This window comes from Vicugna pacos, chromosome X (genome assembly GCF_048564905.1).
Source record: "Vicugna pacos chromosome X, VicPac4, whole genome shotgun sequence".
In the NCBI taxonomy this organism is placed as follows: Eukaryota; Metazoa; Chordata; class Mammalia; order Artiodactyla; family Camelidae; genus Vicugna; species Vicugna pacos.
The window spans coordinates 57,791,810-57,810,974 of record NC_133023.1 but is presented as its reverse complement, the minus strand read 5'-3'; the positions used below and the strand labels follow the sequence as shown (position 1 = coordinate 57,810,974).

Sequence of the window (19,165 nt, the reverse complement as noted above, 5' to 3'; positions counted from 1 at the left end):
AAGTTAAACAATCCTGAAGGATTCCCCACTCAGAACAAATACACTCCTACTCCAATCTGTGATATTGTTCACATTATCTTTTTTCACATTTTGAAGTAGCTAATACTGAAATAATCAGAATGGAAGGCACAAAAATAAGTTTCCCATGTTAAATATTTGGAGATTTAGGAATCCATTATTTAGATTCCAGTTAAATAATTTTCTATCACACATAAATATCTTGTTGGGCCATCAGGAACCTAATCTCTTGACTCTTACTGATTCTTTACTGTATTTATCTAGTCAAGTTTTTAAAATCTACCTCTTACCAATTATAGGTTTGAAAATGTTGCAACTAATTCTAAATCCCTAGTTTCTTAAGAAAAATGGCTAACAAAATACTTCCTCATTGTTAGAAAATACTTTCTAATTCCCTGTTCAAAGGAGAGCTGCAAAATTCCTACTGGACAGAAAGATTCATTGACTCATTCACTCATTCATTGACACAAAAGACCAAAATGAAGATAGTGAGTCTTCTTTGAACTTTGTATGACAAACCCTGGATTGGGAATTAGGAGAACTGTGTTCTAATACTGGTTCTGCCATCTGCTTCACAGGCTCATTGCCAAGATCAAATGAAACAGATGTTAAAAGTACTTTACCTTTCAAAATGTGAGTCCAATAATTATAATGAAATCTTAAAAAAACCCTGTTTTCACTTTTCTTATACTCGAAGGTATCAGTTATATCTATTTATTTCCAAAAGAATTGAAGGCAGATTTTCAGTTTACATATGTGTACAGGGTCTGGTGGCAGTAGAGTGATTTTTTTTTTTAATTTCATGCCAATGGACTCCAGAAGACATCTTCCCCACAACTACACTACAGTTACTAAGAAAGACATCATAACCTTCCATGATGAGCCATGATGATGAAGGTTGTCCAAACTGTCCCCGAATAGCAAAAAACATGTGAGCAGAGTTACTAGTTATTACTTTAGGAATTGCACAAGAGCCTATGTAACAGCAATATCTCACCTCAGGTGGAGAGGTAAAGTACGTAAATCCTGTGACTAGAATATAGATTATAACAAATGGAGAAAAAAAAAGAGAAAGGCAAGGCATTAAGAACATGAATAGCTGAGAATATTTAAATTATTAATCAGTAATTTGATTCCTACTAGTGTAAAAATATAGTGTAGAAAATTTTAGTGATATGGGCTTTCCACTCTCCCTTCAACTTGCTTAATCAATTCAGATATTTAATGACTTTAAGAATCAGGAATTATATAATGGATATCAAAATCTTCATCTCAGCAATACAAAAATACAAGCAGAAATAAATTTTCTCATAAATTTTCCCCAAATATAAAATGCTTCATCATCTTGGAGTCTATTGGCCCCTTTCCACATCACAGGATCTCTTATCTATTGCTCAGGTTTCCATGACCTGTTTGGCATTTAATTCACACACTGAGCTACCACCTTGAACTTAAAGAATATCTACTGCATCCAACTCAGCATGGAAAGTGTCAGCCTTCACCTTCACTACAGACATTACTTGGTCCTTAACACAGTAGGCTACTCTTTAAGAACTACTCTTTACTGTCATAACAGAATAAACAATGTTGTATTTCACACACTTTGCCTTTGGGCCTCCTAGTCAGCCAATAATCAAGTAACACAATGCCAGCCAGGTGCTGAATGCTTCTTTCATTCTTGAAAGATATCTAGATATGAATTAATCACCAGAAATATGCCAATATCCACAAGCAATATCAGGAGTGAACATAGCCTTGCCCATTTCCTATTCCTTCATTATTTTCTCCACCATAGACTAGCTCATGCTTAACAGACGAGAAGAGAGGAAACCTGTCTTGGTTTGCCCTTATAATGAAAAGGGCTTTGACAGTTCAGAGAAATGCTTCTTTGAAGTCTCTTGAGCTGAGAGCACTTTGGTGTGGTTTAAAGATGGTCTTCTCAGTTTAAATTGAGTCTCCCCTTAAAATGAAAAGTAAACACTGACATATATTTTAAAAGCCATGTGTCAAGGAGACTAGCCATACTCCTAAGAATAGCAACCTCCATTTGTATGATACTTTACTATTTTCAAAGCACTTTCATATCTATTATCTCATCCTCACCACAATCTTGTAAACTAGGTAAAAGCAGGAATTATTAGTCTCATTTAAAGATGATAAAACTGAGGCTCATAATAGTTAAGTGATTTGCTCAGGATCACCCAGCTTGTAAGTTTCATAGTGAGTATTTTAACTTTTCTGACCCTAAGCCCGGTAATCTTAAACACTGCACCATATCCTACTGCCCATTACAGTCCTACTATAAAGAAACTCCAGCTCCTTTGGAATAAAGAATTCAGAAGACTATCAAATCATGGTTCTCCTCTCAATATTAAAGAGTAGCTACTTAGATAAGAAATTGATATTTGCCTTACAAAAAAGTAGTAATATACACCTCCCACACTGGGCCATGAATCTCCTCAGAGAGGCTATGAATTATTTTAGAACTAAGATGGTAGTATTAGTCTATCAATATTCCCCTAAACTGTTTCTGGTGGTTATTGCTTTGAGTAATTTAGTCTGGTTATTTCCTGAGAAGGTAATTTTGAACATACGACCATCACAATCTTCTAACAAAAAAAGTTAAATATTATGGATTCATCAAGGAACAACACAGTAGATATGCTTTGGCAGATAGAAGAGAGTTCTGTAAGAGTAATTGGGGGAGGAAAATGCTTTTAACTCAGCTACTCAGTGTGTGAACTTACCTTATATCAGACCCTCCTGCCCAGCCATTTCCTATTGTCTATTTAAACATGAAATATAGGAAGTGAAATAAATGTGAGCTTTAAAAGCTTTTTACAAACATACTAAAAAAGTAGAAATTATGAAAGTAAATACCAAGCCAGGCAAAAACCATTACAAAATCTTTCCTATAAATTCAAAACAAAGTGAACAAAAACCAAATTTAGTTTTGGTGCTTAGGCCAAGATTTTGTGAAGGGATCATTTCAAAAGGGAGCTTCACATTAAAGTTCCTGAAGGTCAAAGTCCTTGGGGTAGCTATTTCCTGAGGTGTTCTTCCCCCAGACAAATTTCACCCAAACCACCCCTCAGCTGAAAGTATCCGAGTGGTTTATGTCCACTTATCTTCCTTCATCCTTCAAATACATACACTCTGGAAGATTCCTAATGTTTCCTTACATGAAAATTAAAAATGTCCTCTAAGAGAAGGAAAAAAAGTCTGTACTATCTGAAGTGTTGCCAAGTGTTTCAAAGCCTTAACATTCTCCTTCCAAACTGGGGTAGAACCAGATCCTAGTGTTAAGGTCCACTTCAACCAAGAATCACCTTTAACTTTATTCCTTGAGAGCATTTGGAAATATTTCAAAGTAATTCATCACCCCTAAAACAATGATCAGCACAGCAAATGGAGAAATGAAGAAAAGTCATTCTCCCAACTGCTTACTCCAAAATTGAAAATGTTTTCTAAAGTTCTCTTCAAAAGACAAAATGTTACGTACCGTGCATGCTATAGAATTTTAGAAAATTCATTCTGGCCTAGGGCTAAATGTAAAAAAAAACCTGTTGCCATATGGAAAATAATATGTCCCAGCTAACTATAAAAAAATCTTTAGCTACCTAATTTTACAATTGCCTATCAAATCTTGCTTGATTTTACTGTCTAAACGGCTGTTTCACAGGATGTAATACATCAGCACGTTCTACTTCAACTATAAAAAAACAGCCACACAAAATTTGCAGTAGTTTTAAAATCAGGTCATGACTTAAAGATAGAACATTTAAAAATCCTACCTATGTTATTTAACTTTCCTACAAATATCACTGGGACATTTTCAACAGACTAACATCCAGTGGAACATGACATGTAAAGTATTCCAGAGTAACCCACCTTGGGACAAGAGGATGAACCGTATCACCTCAAGATGACCTCTAGTCAATGACTCATAGTTTACAAACTAAATGGATGAAAGCTGTAAGAGGTTGCATACCAATTATGGGCTGAGTATATCCTTTTCACATTACCTTTTTCTAACTGGTACATTATATACTCTATTTTACACTGAACTGCACTTAAGCAAAGATCCATTTTAGGCTGTGTAGGTTGAAAGCATATCCATAGTGAGGTATGGTCATCCACAGAAAGAACTGTTTTGTAAAACTTTTACAAAATCTATTGTTTTAATTACAGCTAGACATTCTGTACATGTGAAAAAAGTACTAACCTATATAGAATACTTAGCCAAACCTCACAACTTTAATCCTTTGTTTCTGTTTGTTTATTATTTCTTTTCTAGGGGGAATTACCCAGTGTTCGCTCTAAGTTCCATGTCCTTTTCCTCCTCTTTGTGGCCTGCATGTTTTTTGTCAGCCTTGTGATTCTCTTTGGTTACCATTGTTGGCTTGTCAGCAGAAATAAAACCACCTTAGGTAAGACTGAATATTAGGACTAGAAAAAAAACATATGAATATATATCCCTGTGACCTTTGGATTGCTCCCAAGGAAGAGAAGAACTTCCAACAAAGCATTATAGCTGTAGTGACATCTCTTTGCCTCCAAAAGGAGACAAATGTAAACACATTCTACCAAATGGGAAAGCCATAGTGAATGACGCTTATAGACTACAGGGAGCACTAGTGATTGGAGTCTCACACAAAACTAAAAATGACCATGTTTTTTGATAGTTCATTCTGGGTAATAGTTCCTCAGATTTACAGCTTAAAAATCACTGCAAGGTGTTCACATAAGGAAGTACAAGGAAGAATCAGTACAGAAGGGGACATCAGAAGGAGGAGGTGAAGGTCAATAAAGATAGAAGAATATTATTTATTGAGCACATCCAAAAACCGAGTCCTGAGAAAGAATCCAAACCAATAAGTCATTGAATATCTACAGTCATCAAGGAGCTGTGTAGGGACTGTGGGAATGAGATAAATACACTGAATAAGTAAGTCTCCAGAAAAGGAGCACGAGAAATTAAAATTTTTCTCTGTCCATTACTCTATACTCTGGGCTGTTATTTGGAGAACTATATTTCTAATGCATTCCAGTGCAACATTTTTTATGGTGAAACAAATATTTACATTGCATATGAATCAATGCATGAGGGTTGAGGAGAAAGTGTCCAAATATTGAATATTTAGTTAAGATAAATTTGAGGAAAGTTTAATGCAAAAGCCACTATGATTTTGGAACTCATTAGCTAATAATGCTAACAGCTAAGAAAGTATTTATTTTCTAAACCAAATATCTATGTAGCAATTAGTTTCTGGGGTGGTAGATTAGCACATTTGGCTTAGAAATCAGCCATGAAGTAGAATAGTACTAAAAGCTTCATGATAACGAGTCTGAAAACAAAGAACAAATGGGAAATGGCCAGATGCAGCCAGAGTTCAACAGTGAAAGTGTTTGATTAATGGGATAAATATGTATCTAAAAATAATGTGCACTAACATGGTCCAATTTCTTGTAGTCTTTGAGGTGATTATAGTTCACCCATTGGCATTTTTTTCTGGAGTAAAACTCAGTTTCTTGCACTGCAGGCTTCAGTGTGAACATCTTCATTTATGAAATGTTTCAAAACCAAAACAATGTCATTACCATCTCTTTACGTGTCATTACTTTGGTCCCAGTTCTAAAGATAGAGGCCATTTAGCTGTTGTTGCTACTTAGATTCAAATAAAGTGCTGTTGTATTTGTTCTTTCATGCAGTACAAAATATATTCTACCCTCATGACTGCTCAATTATTTCTACCATTATATGTTTCTTCTGCCATTTTTTTAAAAAAAGGACAGTACCAATTCTTTGTATTTAATAACAAATTTACTTTGTATTAAAGTGATTAAACTGGTTGTTTACTAAGTAATTTAGGAATAACTAAGAATGGGGGGGCCTATGCTACCACAGCAAAAAGATATCATAGAACCAAGTCATATTCATGAAGAATAGTAAAATAATAATGGTCCTGATCATTGTTCTCTTTCTCTTTTCTTCAACTCCCTTACCATGCCCTAGAGGCCTTCTGTACTCCTGTGTTTACAAGTGGCCCAGAGAAAAATGGGTTCAACCTTGGCTTCATCAAAAATATCCAGCAGGTGTTTGGAGATAAAAAGAAGTTCTGGTTAATACCTATTGGGTCCAGGTAGGTAATTATTACCACTGAAATAAGTTGATGCTGGACCATGCCTTGAAGTAGCAAATTCAGTTTCGACTGTATTATGCAGCAGATATCAGTCCGATGTAATACTTTTCATCGGAGTTTTTCATTTCTAGGTTAGTAAAGATGAGTCAGGAGGTGAGGGCACCATAAAATAGGTATTATCATGCTTTGTTTGTGGAAGTGTAAGCTCATACCTGTCTTTTATAAATGAATTTAGTAAACAACTCTGTTGTTTTTCTTCTATGTATATTAGTAAATATTTTTAATCACAGTGTACATACTATTTTGAATTCTACATTTTTCATTTAAAATATAGTAAGTATTTCCCCTTAATGTGACATAGTCTTTATTTTTTTATTAAAGTATAGTCAGTTTACAATGTTGTTTCAATTTCTGGTGTAGAGCACATTGCCTCAGTCATACAAAAACATACATATTTTCATTTCCATATTATTTTTACAGTGGGCTACTACAAAATATCAAACATAGTTCCATCTGCTATACAGTATAAACTTGTTTATCTATTCTATATATACCTGTCAGTATCTGCGATTCTATAATTCCCAATTTATCCCTTCTCACCCCCTTCCCCCCGGTAACCATAAGTTTGTTTTCTTTGTCTCTGAGTCTGTTTCTATTTTATATATAAGTTCATTTGTCTTTTTTTTTTTTAGATTCCACATATGAGTGATATCATATGGTATTTTTCTTTCTCCTTCTGGCTTACTTCACTTAGAATGACATTCTCCAGGGACATCCATATTGCTGCAAATGGCATTATGTTGTTGTTTTTAATGGCTGAATAGTATTCCATTGAATAAATATACCACCTCTTCTTTATCCAGTCATCTGTTGATGGACATTTAGGCCATTTCCTTGTCTTGGCTATTGTAAATAGTGCTGCTATGAACATTGGGGTTTAGATGTCTTTTTGAGGTAGGATTCCTTCTGGATATATGCCCAGGAGTGGGATTGCTGGATCATATGGTAAGTCTATTTTTAGTCCTTTGAGGAATCTTCATACTGTTTTCCACAACGACTGCACCAGACTACATTCCCACCAACAGTGTAGAAGGGTTCCCTTTCCTACACACTGTCTCCAGCATTTATCGTTTGTTGACTTTTGAATGATGGCCATTCTGACTGGTGTGAGGAGATACCTCACTGTAATTTTTATTTTCATTTCTCTGATAATTAGCAATATTGAGCATTTTTTCATGTGTCTATTGGCCGTTCATATGTCTTCATTGGAGAATAGCTTGTTTAGATCTTCTGCCCATTTTTAGATTGGGTTGTTTGTTTTTTTCATATTAAGTCATATGAGCTGTTTATGTATTCTGGAAATCAAGCCCTTGCCAGTCTCATTTTTGCAAATATTTTCTCCCATTCCATAGGTTGTCTTTTTGTTTTACTTTTGTTTACTGTGCAAAAGCTTGTAAGTTTAATTAGGTCCCATTTGTTTATTTTTGCTTGTATTTCTATTGCTAGGAGAACACTGCTGAGTTGTATGTGAGATAATGTTTTGCCTATGTTTTCTTCTAGGAGATTTATTGCATCTTGTCTTATGTTTAAGTCTTTAAGCCATTTAGAGTTTTTTTTGTGTGTATGGTGTGAGGGAGTATTCTAACTTCATTGATTTGCATGCAGCTGTCCAGTTTCCCAGCACCATTTGCTGAAGAGACTGTCTTTATTCCATTGTATATTCTTGTCTCCTTTGTCAAAGATTAATGAACCAAAAGTTTGTGTGTTCATTTCTGAGCTCTCTATTCAGTTCCATTGATCCATATGTCTGTTTCTGTATCAATACTATGTTGTTTTGATTACTGTAGCTCTGTAGTATTGCCTGAAGTCTGGGAGGGTTATTCCTCCAGTTTCATTATTTTTCTTCAGTAATGCTTTGGCAATTCTGGGTCTTTTGTGATTCCATATAAATTTTAATATGATGTGTTCTAGTTCTGTGAAATATGTCCTGGGTGATTTGATAGGGATTGCATTAAATCTGTAGGTTGCCTTCAGCATTATGGCCATTTTAACAACATTGATTCTTCCAATGCAACAGCATGGAATATCTTTCCATTTCTTTAGGCCTTCTTTAATTTCCTTAATCAGTGTTTTGTAGTTCTCCATGTTTTAAGTCTTTCACCTTCTTGGTCATATTTATTTCTAGGTATTTTACTTTGGGTGCAATTTTAAAAGGCATTGTTTCTTTACTTTCTTTTCCTGTTGATTCATCATTAGTGTAAAGAAATGCAACTGATCTTTTACATTAATCTTGTATCCTGCTAACCTCCTGCTAACCTGCTGAATTCTTTTATTAGCTATAGTAGATTCTGTGTGGGACTTTTAGAATTTTCTATATATAGTATCATGTCATCTGCATATAGTGACAGTTTTACCTCTTCTTTCCCAATTTGGATCCCTTTTATTTCTTTTTCTTGCCTGGTTGCTGTGGCTAGGACTTCCAAGACTATGTTGAATAGAAGTGGTGAGAGTCGACAAACTGTGACATAGTCTTTATAGCCATTACTTTTGACTACATCTTATTCCATCTAGTGGGGAAATTATATATATATTAAATTATATTAATATAATTATATATATTAAATTAAATATATATAATTAAAATAAATATATAATTAAATTAAATATATGTATAATTAAATTAAATATATATTCCCATATTGTCAGATGTTTAGATTGTTTCCTAATTATTGGCTGGAAATAATGCCATGATGAAAATTTCTGTGCCTAGTTTCTCTCTATCTTTAGGTTAATTCTCAGAAATGGAATTACTGAGACAATGGACAGGGAGATTCTTATGTTTTTTTAATATATACAAATATATACATAAGAAAAACAACAGAGGGGAAATATATCCCCAAAATGCTGTAAGTGGTATAGGCAGTAGTCTTAGAAATTATTTTCCTTGTCTCCATATTTCATATTTTGGGGGTAAATGCTTATAATACTTTTATGAAGAAAAAAGTTTTTTTTTAATTTAAGCAAGAACAAACATTGATTTCAAGACTGCAGGTAAGTTTTAGAACTGCAACAGAAATGAAGGGAAAGCAATGAAGGAGAGATAAGCTTGTGTGCTATGAGTGACTTCATGAATCTGATTCAACTACCATCAGCTAAACTAGCTCTAGGGGAGAGCTTATTTATACCCTTCTTACAGTCCCCTTTAGATCCATTCCTCAGATAGGGATATATCCAAGTGTTCACTTATTTGAGGAAATTTTGTTGGAGCAGGGTAGTAATTAAGGAAAATTTTATCCTCATCACATATTACCCTGATAGTTCCTCTGTACCAGTTAGTGTTTTACAGTCTCACTTATTTAAGAGCTGTGGGATATCCTACTGTCCTGGCTATAAATCACAAGACAAAACTGTGTCAATGGGTAATGTTGATTAATAAATGTTACCAGTAATTATTTACACCCCACTCACACACATATATACACAAACACATACAATCTGTATGCCAAAGGGAGGTCCCAAATGAGTCTTCTCTAGAATAAAGAACAAAAGAAAAATTCAAAGCCCATTCACTTATAATCAGTATAGTTACATCCTCTGTAGAGAATTATCAGTAAAATCTGTCAACTTCCAATTAACCACATTCATGAACAGGAGAAAAGGCATAGGTAATATCAAATGAATAATCCCAAAGTCAGTCAAATATAAATATGGAATGCATTCAGATAAATAGTCAAATGTTCAAACTGTAATCCACTCTAGCAAGGGCCATCTCAGTTCCCTCCAAAGCATCTCATCTGCTAGTGGCCACAGGTTAACCAAGGAGATGGCCCTAGTTATATATCCTATGCCTTAGGATATCTATATCCTATAGATATCTACAAAGTGGATCCCACATGCACATACTTGCTCCCAGAATCTGCACTCTTAGAGATGCCTTACTCTGTATCTTTCCCCAGCTCCTAATAACCTTTCTGCCATATAAGCCAAATAACAGCATATTCAGACATTATTATTATCTATCACCAATTCACAGTAATTTATCTCCACTGAATTAGATGATTCTGAATCTTCCAAATTTTCTTGAAAATTTAGAACCAAAGCAATAAAATAATGGGATGTAAATTTGAATCATCATTAAATGATACATATAAAGCTTGCCTTGTGTACATTTTTCCATACTCATCATTGTAAGAAGCAAGTTAAAGAGTTGCTTACAAACAGAAATAGTCAACACTGATGCAGACAAACAAGATATAGAAATTGAGATCACTAGAGCAACTAAATGGTGCTATTGTAAGAGCCTATTCCAACATGGCTTTATCCAGTAAGTTAAATGGGTTTAATCTTTCTAAGAACCCCCTCCTATTTCTGATAGGGTTATTACCTTCATAAAAAGTCAGTGTTAGCTGCAAGATCTCACTGCCTTCATTTCCCCACCAGCCCTGGTGATGGACACTCCTTCCCTATGAGGTCTATGAATGAGTCACAGAACCCATTGCTAGCAAATGAAGAGCCCTGGGAAGACAATGAGGATGACAACCGAGGTAAGTAGGGTCAGAAGGAAGTCTTTTCTCCAGTCAGCAGACCAAGCATCAATAAAGACTATAACACAACGAGCATAGTGTAGTGAGAAAATAGTGTACAGAAAGATTATATAAGCATGTCAACGTCCTAAGTGCCCTTTGGATGGAGAAGGGCAAGTATGACCAGATTTGTTTAGCAAATATAGGTGTATTAGGTGGGATTAGATAACAGCTTGGAAGATTCCTTACCAGCTTTGTGATACTATAATTTATAACAAATCTCATAAATCAGGAAACATAATAAACAGTGCTGTGCATGTTTGTAAACAATTCTGCCAGTTGTCACTTGTGGTGCTTCACTTGCATTGATCCAATCAGTGGGTAATAGCTCACCTTTCTCTACCCTAATTCATGCACATTGGATAAATTCTCTTAAATCTCATTCCCATTCCCCCTTTAGAATGGTCTAAGTATGCAAAACAATAAGGTAGTATTCGGAGGCAAGAATACACATCCGTGTAGTATACTTTTCTAAAAGATAGTCCTCAAAGGAAAAATAAGGAAGCAGAACTTTGCCCTCCACCTTTCTCCCACAAGATTATTGAGTTGTATTGAGATTTCCTGTGAAGAACTAAAAGCTAAGTTTTCATGCCATGTATCCCTATTGCCACTTATTCTCCATGACACCATGTGATGCTGTGCTTACTACTGTGTCTCCAACATTTGTTTATGTTGTTAAAACCAGCTGGTTCTGATAATGCAGTAGCTGACAGAAATTTTGAGTAGGAACTTGTGTTATCACAAATTATACCTGGGATGAATGCAGCTGAATAAGGGCCTGGAAACGCATTGAGGTGGGGAGTAGAGATGGGAAACGGCCTTTCTAAATGTCTACCTAGTTAGATTTTCTACCTGGAGTCCTTTTGAATAAGGCATTGTTACTAAGACTAAGGAAGACAAAACAGTCCCAAATCCAGTCACAAAAGAAAGTATTCTTACCCAGCCGAATAAAGTTATAACACAAGCAACTTCTTTACCACCTCCTGCTGACTCTTTATTGAACAATGGACTGTATTTTTACCTACCATCCTTCAGCTGTCAGAGTTTCTGAACAGACTTTTAACTTACAGCAGTTATAAGTAATAAGAACTGTTATTTTGGTGTTAAGAAATTCAAACACTAGTATCAGAGACTTATAGAGTCTTAACCTAGTTTGAAATATATCCACAGTGGGAAAAAAACTGTTCATATTTGAACCTTATTTTGACAAGTGGAATACTTTAAGTATAGATGCATCACTACATTATAAGAGATTATTTTCTTGAAGCAGTTCCCAATTCCAGACTTTTTCAAACATATTCCATCATAAAAAAGAGTATACCATTTTATAGTTTACAGAGTACTTTCATGTACTTTTTTCATATCCTTTGCCTCACAACTGTCAGCTTAAGTAGGCATAATTATTAATACCATTCCCATTTTATAACTGAGGAAACTGAGATTTGGAGACATTAAATAACTTGTCCAAAATCACATAGCAAGAAAAAGGCAGAACCTGGACTCAAAGTAAGGTATCCTAATTCCAAATCCTGGATTTTTTCCAATATAATATGTCTGTCCTTTGGACAAGTACATTTAAGGCACAGTGCTGTGATTGTATACCATCTTGTTATATGATGCATCCAACTGCTTCTTACATAAATTGTAAAAATCACTGGCTATAAACTGCCTTTAGCTTTAGCAAGACCACTATACCATCCCAGATATGTGAGGATTTTTTTAAGTCCATTGAAAGGGATTCTACACCCCTCCTTTATCACCCATTCCAGTATCTAACAAATTTAACTATTAGAAAACTGTACTTTTTCTATAACACAGGTTCTTGTACTGCACTATTTGTCCAATTGATTCTGTGTTATCCTCAGTTGCCCCCATTTTCTGTGCAAAATTGGTCATCTACAAATAGTCCTTGTACTTTTAACATCTTAGATTCCTGAGGAAGGTGCTGTAAGTTATAATTATGTGTATTGAACTTAATTTCTTTAAGGAATAATATCAGGTTTTATTCCTAGCCCAAAATATAATATTTAGTTTACTATAAATGATGTACTTGTACAAAAGACAATGCAAAATATTCTAAAAATATATATTGATAAAATATGTAAAAATAATGACCTATTAAGCAAATACATAATATCACAGTCAGGAACTATAAAAGTCTTTATTTTCTTTAAAATCCCTGCCTTATTTTAGTACAGCAATGTACAAGGCAAAGAAATACCTTTATGAAGTCAAGAAATTTAGATAGGCTTCTCTGATGAGATTAATGCACAAATGCATAGAAAAATGTGCAAATCAAAAGGGACAGATTGGAGGGATAAATTTGGAATTTGGGATTAACAGATACACACTACTATATATAAAGTAGGTAAACAACAAGGACCTACTGCACAGCACAGGGCACTATATTCAATATCTTGTAATAACCTTTAATAGAAAAGAATCTGATAAAGAATATATATATGTATATATATGCATAACTGAATCACTTTGCTGTACACCTGAAACATTGTAAATCAACTATACTTCAATAAAAAATAAAATTAAAAAAGTGACAAATCTATATGTTATTCTGAGGAGATTTTAACAGGCATCTTTTAAAGACTTCTAAGAGACAGGGCTACATTTAAGCTTTTTGAGGAAATGATGCAGCAATATCTGTTCGATTACTCATTATGAATTTCCCTGTACCTTGCATTAAAAAATCAGAGATTACAAAATAAGTCTTTCTGCTCTATTCAAAAATTGGGATCCATTTCTTCCTAACTGGATGAGTGGCCTCTCTGGCCCTACCTGCCATAAATGTCATGAGAATAAAATGGATGTGATTGTCAGGATGAGTCTTAAATGCAAACTGCTATAAGTCAGAGTTTGCCTGTATATGACTCCCTTGAAGAACCCTCTTTGGCCTTCTCAAGAGGAGTAATCCTAGCTCCTTAATATGTTCTTACAGAGGTTATTTCTCAGTATTCTTTTAATCTTTATAGCTCTTGTGACTTTCTGAATGCTTTATGTCCTTTTATTGTTTCAGCAGGTAACAAATCCTATGCCATTTTCCAGCCATCACCCTTTCAGATTAGTTGCTCAACTATTTGATCATGGACATTTAAGATACAGCATCCCTATAATTCAGAGCAGGTAGCCACAGTCAGTATTCTTTAGGCAGTGAACATAACAGAGACATTGGCAAAGACTCCAATAACAGAGTCGTTGCTTTTTTTTTCTCCATTTGTAAGAGAGAAGAACTCTTTTAACACCACCACTGATTGAATAATGATATTTCCTAGCTCTGGAGAGGTTTCATCCAGAAATATTTTAGGATAAATAAAAATACAACCCACTTGTTAGGAAAATTTACTTTGCAAGATCTTACCAAGAGGAATGAGAGGTTTGCTTTCATATTGACTCAAATAAGCAACTTGAAGTGACCTGCAGTCTTCATATTGGGGTCCTCCCACAGCAAAGGCCAAATTCAACTATGTAATAATGTATAGTATGATTGACCAGACATCTTCCTACACACACTCCCATGAGCTGTGAATTTGCCGAGGCTGTATAGGAAGCAAGTCACCTGAGCCCTGGTTGGTAGCCATGAAATATTTAAGAGTCTAGACTTAACCCTGATACAAAGGGTCAGAGCTTTCCATAGAATAGTTGTCCTACAGTTTACAGGGAACTTCCCAGATCCCCCTCTTCTCTAGGATGAACCTCAACTCATAGTAACCTGCTTTTCAATGTTCCCAAGTCCAAATCCACAGATTGGAGTCTTCAAAAATACTGCTAAGAACGTCTATTTTGTGGTTATCTGTCAGGAGCTGAACTCAGTTTTGGTTTTGATATAAGTACCAAGGTTAGCATCTTTCAGTTATAACATCATGATCTCTATCCATTAGCCTTATTTCCTTTATTTCCTAGTAAAGAAGGTAGAACCAGGTCCTTGCCTCCTTCTCACCCAGCTCTTCAACCAGACTGGTTTGAGAATCCAGTAGGGAGTTCCATGTCAGGATCAAGTCCTAGGGTACATAATAATTATGCACAGCCTATTCCAATTACTCCATATCAATGTATTAAGACAAGAAAGTCATTTTAAAAGAATCCAGCAGAAGAAGAACAAAGATTTCCTTAGCTCACCGAAATTGCTTTCTATTCCTAGCTAATGAGACTAAAACCCAACTCTTTAGTTTATTTTGATAATTTTAATTGAGTATATTCCAGGGGGAATATTTTTATCAAGTAAAAAGAATCTCTATATGAAAAACAAAAATTTGCTTGAATTTGCTACTACAACTTTCGGTGTAAGTGATAACCAGGGATTAGAAGAATTAAACTCTTTGTCAAATGCTGGACACTTACCCAGGAAAATATTGACTTCAGACTCTAGCATATTATATGCTTTATATATAGCCTAATTTTCTACTTCTTTTTTTAGGTAAAATTTATTTGTATGAGATCATTAGTAACTGCTCAAGTTAGAAGAGATTTCTGATTTATTTTCTATCTGTTAGTTTCTACTGCTGTGGTAAATAATCCATTAGAAAAAAGAACAAAAGAAATAGACTAGTATTTGTTGAGAGCATATTAAAGGTATGACATTGGACCCATAAGGAGCACAATGCATTTTTGTCTCTGAACTCAAGGGCCTTACAATTGTTTGGGGTGATAAAACACATACATGGAAAGCTATCTAACAACACACAATATAGGATGCATTATTGACCAAATAAATAGAACCATAAAGTTTGTGTTATAGGAATTCAAAGAAGAGAGTGATTCCTGTGGGCTGGGCTAGTCAGGAAAGACTTTACAGAAGAGATGGAATTTGGGCTTTAAAGATGAGATAGGATTTGGATTTGTGGCAAGAAATGAAACAGCAGTCAAAGGAAAGTCACATGGTATAGTGCATGAGACCCCAAGCTTGATATGAGGGATATGAAGAAAGTAGCCTAGCTCCAGCAAAGAGTTTGAATGGTAAGGGATTGGATGGGAACTGCTTGAAGTCAGGGACCTTATCATTTTCATTTCAGTGTTTTCTGCAACTCTTGCAAAATAGGGATGCATATAGAAGATGACTGTTAGATTAATTCAGCAAGTAACTTGGTGTTAGATTGGATAAGGCCTTTGATATAAGACTTAAGAACTCTATTCTATTGATAATGGGGAACTACTGATGATTTTTGAACAGAGGCATGGTATGAGGATAATGTTGTTCTAGGAAATGATGAAATGATACTGCTATCAAAGCACAGTTCTATTTTATACCAGACATTGCTCTAATCACTGGACCTTCTAAAATGGTTTACCTTCTAAAAGGGTAAGAGCCCCTTGCATCATTGGAACTCAGACTCTCTAAGTATATCCTGTATAGAAGACCTCTGGTTCTGAGACCAGAGGCTTTACACATCAAGGGCTTTGTTGTTTAGAAGCATCTCTGGGTGATATTCTGTGCAATCACCTCCCAGTCAGAGACAGCCATTGAGTCTTGTTTGAAGAGAAATTACCTTATCACTTAGTTCTTTGGGTCTAGCAGGACCTCTATGATTATGCCTGAGAAACTTTAAGATATTACCACGGGATTTAGGTGAGATCCTAAGTTAAATTCATGCTTTTTACATTAAAAAATATACTCCTTCAGTGACACCAAAGTGCCCTTAATTATTCCCATGCATAGTGGCAATAGGTGGAGCTAACTATAGAAGAGTCCCTGCTCTTAGTCAATTCTTTACCAGCTTTCTGTATAGGAATTCAAGATACATAGGCCTATACTAACATATTACAAACATGGTGTTCCCATGAGTCATATACTTATGATTACACATTTGGGATGATTAGAAGTGTGGCTTTTTTCCAAAAGTCTGTTTTCTCTCATTCTTACATATAGGAGACAGTACTATTCTGGGGGAGAATGTCTGGCTGGTTGACCAAGAATCTACAGGAAAAAAGAGAAGGGAAAGGGAGAAATTAACAATTTGTTAAATTTATTTGAGGAGATAAGACAGACACAAAATGTTGACTGGCAAAATACAATACAGGATATTATGTTGACGAAATGAGTAGAACCATAAAGTTTGCGCTACAGGAACTTAAGGAAAGTGATTACTGTAGGCTGATCTGGTAAGGAAAGGATTTAAAGAGAGGGTAGAATTTGGGCATTAAAGATTAGATAAGGGGGAGGGTATAGCTCAGTGGTAGAGTACGTGCTTAGCATGCACAAGGTCCTGGGTTCAATCTTCAGTACCTCCATTAAAAATAATAAATAATAATAATAATAAATAAACCTAATTACCTCCCCCTCCCTCTACAAAAAATATTAGATAGGATTTGGGTTGGTGGCAAAGAATGAAGAGGCAGAAGATACAAGGGTAGCCACAAATAATGCATGAGACTCCAAGCCAAGTGATGAAGAAAGTAACCTGGCTCTCACAAAGAGTTTGGATGGTAAGGAACTGGATAGGGACTCTTGAAGTTAGAGACCTCATTACCTTCATTTCATTATTTCCTGCAACCCCAGCAAAATAAGGTGACATATAGACGATTGTTTGAATCAAAGGATACAATGAACATTTATTGAATGACTATTATATGCCAGGTGATTTACAGGCATTATCACATTTAAGAGTCATAATCACTTTGTAAGTTGTAAATATTAAATTACCTCATTTTATAGATGAGGAAACTCAAGCACAGAGAAGCCCAAAGTCACCTGGTCAGTGACAGAATCTGGCTCCAAAGGCCAAACCCTTAACCACTATACCACCCAGTGTGTCTCCTTTGTTCTTATTTACTTTTCAGTTTGTAGATCTTTTTAAGGTCCATTTGAAAGAAAACTTCTTAGTTCCTGTGCATCTTTCATCAGAAATAGAATGATGGAAAAAAAATAGATAAAGCTCTCGCATGGGAATCATTTCCCAGTTCTTCCACTAGGTTCACTGTGTTACTTTTGGAAAGTCTCTTCACTTCTCTGGACCTCAGTTTCAATTCCATGATCTCTAAGCTATCTTCAGCTCTAAGGTGTGATGTTCTATGATCTTATCTGATCCTGAGGAGTCAAAAGTCAAGCTGAATAATCTTTCACCAAGTGGCTCTTTTCCTTTTGAAGAAGAAATATTATATATTAGACGCCACTATAAACTTACATTATTAATATATTTTCATATTCTAGAACCAGATTTCTTTCTTCAAGTATCCTCTTTAGGTACACCAGTTGTTCCCTCTTATAACTCCCACTTAGCATGTTGACCACCAGGCTTTAAACAACCTGTTCTCACATTTGTCATTTGCCTTTACTCAAGGGTAAAAATTTTAGGTCTCATCACTGAAAACATCATAGTACACTGGGTTAGGGAGGGGCTACTCTTTTGGGTAGCTAGGTATTTTCCAAGGGACTATTTCCTCCTATTCCTAGATAAGAAGGCAGTGGCTATGCCCTTAGCTCTTGGAAAATGTACCTTATGCAGTAATATCTTGGATGTTCTTTTTAAATTTTTTTAAATTATAGTCATTTTACAATGTTGTGTCAATTTCTGGTGTATAGCATAATGTTTCAGTCATACATTAATATACATATATTCCTTTTCATATTCTTATTCATTATAGGCTATTACAAGATATTGAATATAGTTCCCTGTGCTATACAGGAGAAACATGTTCATCTACTTTATCAATAGTAGTTAGTATCTGCAAATCTCGAACTCCCAATTTATCCCTTCCCACTCCCTTTTCCCCAATAACAATAAGTTTGCTTTCTATGTCTGAGTCTGTTTCTGTTTTGTGAATAAGTTTATTTATCTTTTTTTTTAGATTACACATATAAGTGCTATCATATGGTATTTTTCTTTCTCTTTCTGGCTTACTTCACTTAGAATGACAGTCTCCAGGTCCATCCATTTTGCAGTAAATAACAATATTTTATTTTTATGGCTGAGTGGTATTCCATTATATATATATACCACAACCTCTTTATCCAGTCATCTGTTGATGGGCATTTAGGTTGCTTCTATGTCTCAGCTATTGTAAATAGTGCTACTGTGAACACTGGGGTGCATGCATCTTTTTGAATTAGTTTCCTCTGGATATATGCCCAGGAGTGGGATTGTTGGATTGAATGGTAAGTCTATTCCTAGTCTTTTGAGGAATCTCCATACTGTTTTCCACAATGGCTGCACCAGACCCTATTCCCACCAGCAGTGTAGGAGGGTTCTTTTTTCTCCACACCCTCTCCAGCATTTATCATTTGTGGACTTTTGAATGATGGTCATTCTAACTGGCATGAAGTGATACATCATTGTAGTGTTGATTTACATGTCTCTGATAATTAGCAATATTGAGCATTTTTTCATGTGCCTATTGGCCATTTTTATGTCTTCAATCGAGAATTGCTTGTTTAGGTCTTCTGCCCATTTCTGGATTGGGTTGTTTGTTTTT

At 35.1% G+C, this 19,165-nt stretch overlaps 1 protein-coding gene across 4 annotated transcripts in view; it reads left to right on the top strand.

The window, feature by feature from the left end:
- The window catches only part of ZDHHC15 (zDHHC palmitoyltransferase 15), a 111,359-nt gene that overhangs the window by 70,988 nt on the left and 21,206 nt on the right, over positions 1-19,165 (top strand). For all 4 annotated transcript variants that reach the window (XM_072955851.1, XM_006217166.4, XM_072955852.1 and 1 more), the window contains 3 exons: positions 4,316-4,448; positions 6,035-6,161; positions 10,602-10,705. In XM_072955851.1, coding sequence (XP_072811952.1) covers positions 4,316-4,448; positions 6,035-6,161; positions 10,602-10,705 — 364 coding nt within the window. The remainder of the gene's footprint in view (positions 1-4,315; positions 4,449-6,034; positions 6,162-10,601; positions 10,706-19,165) is intronic.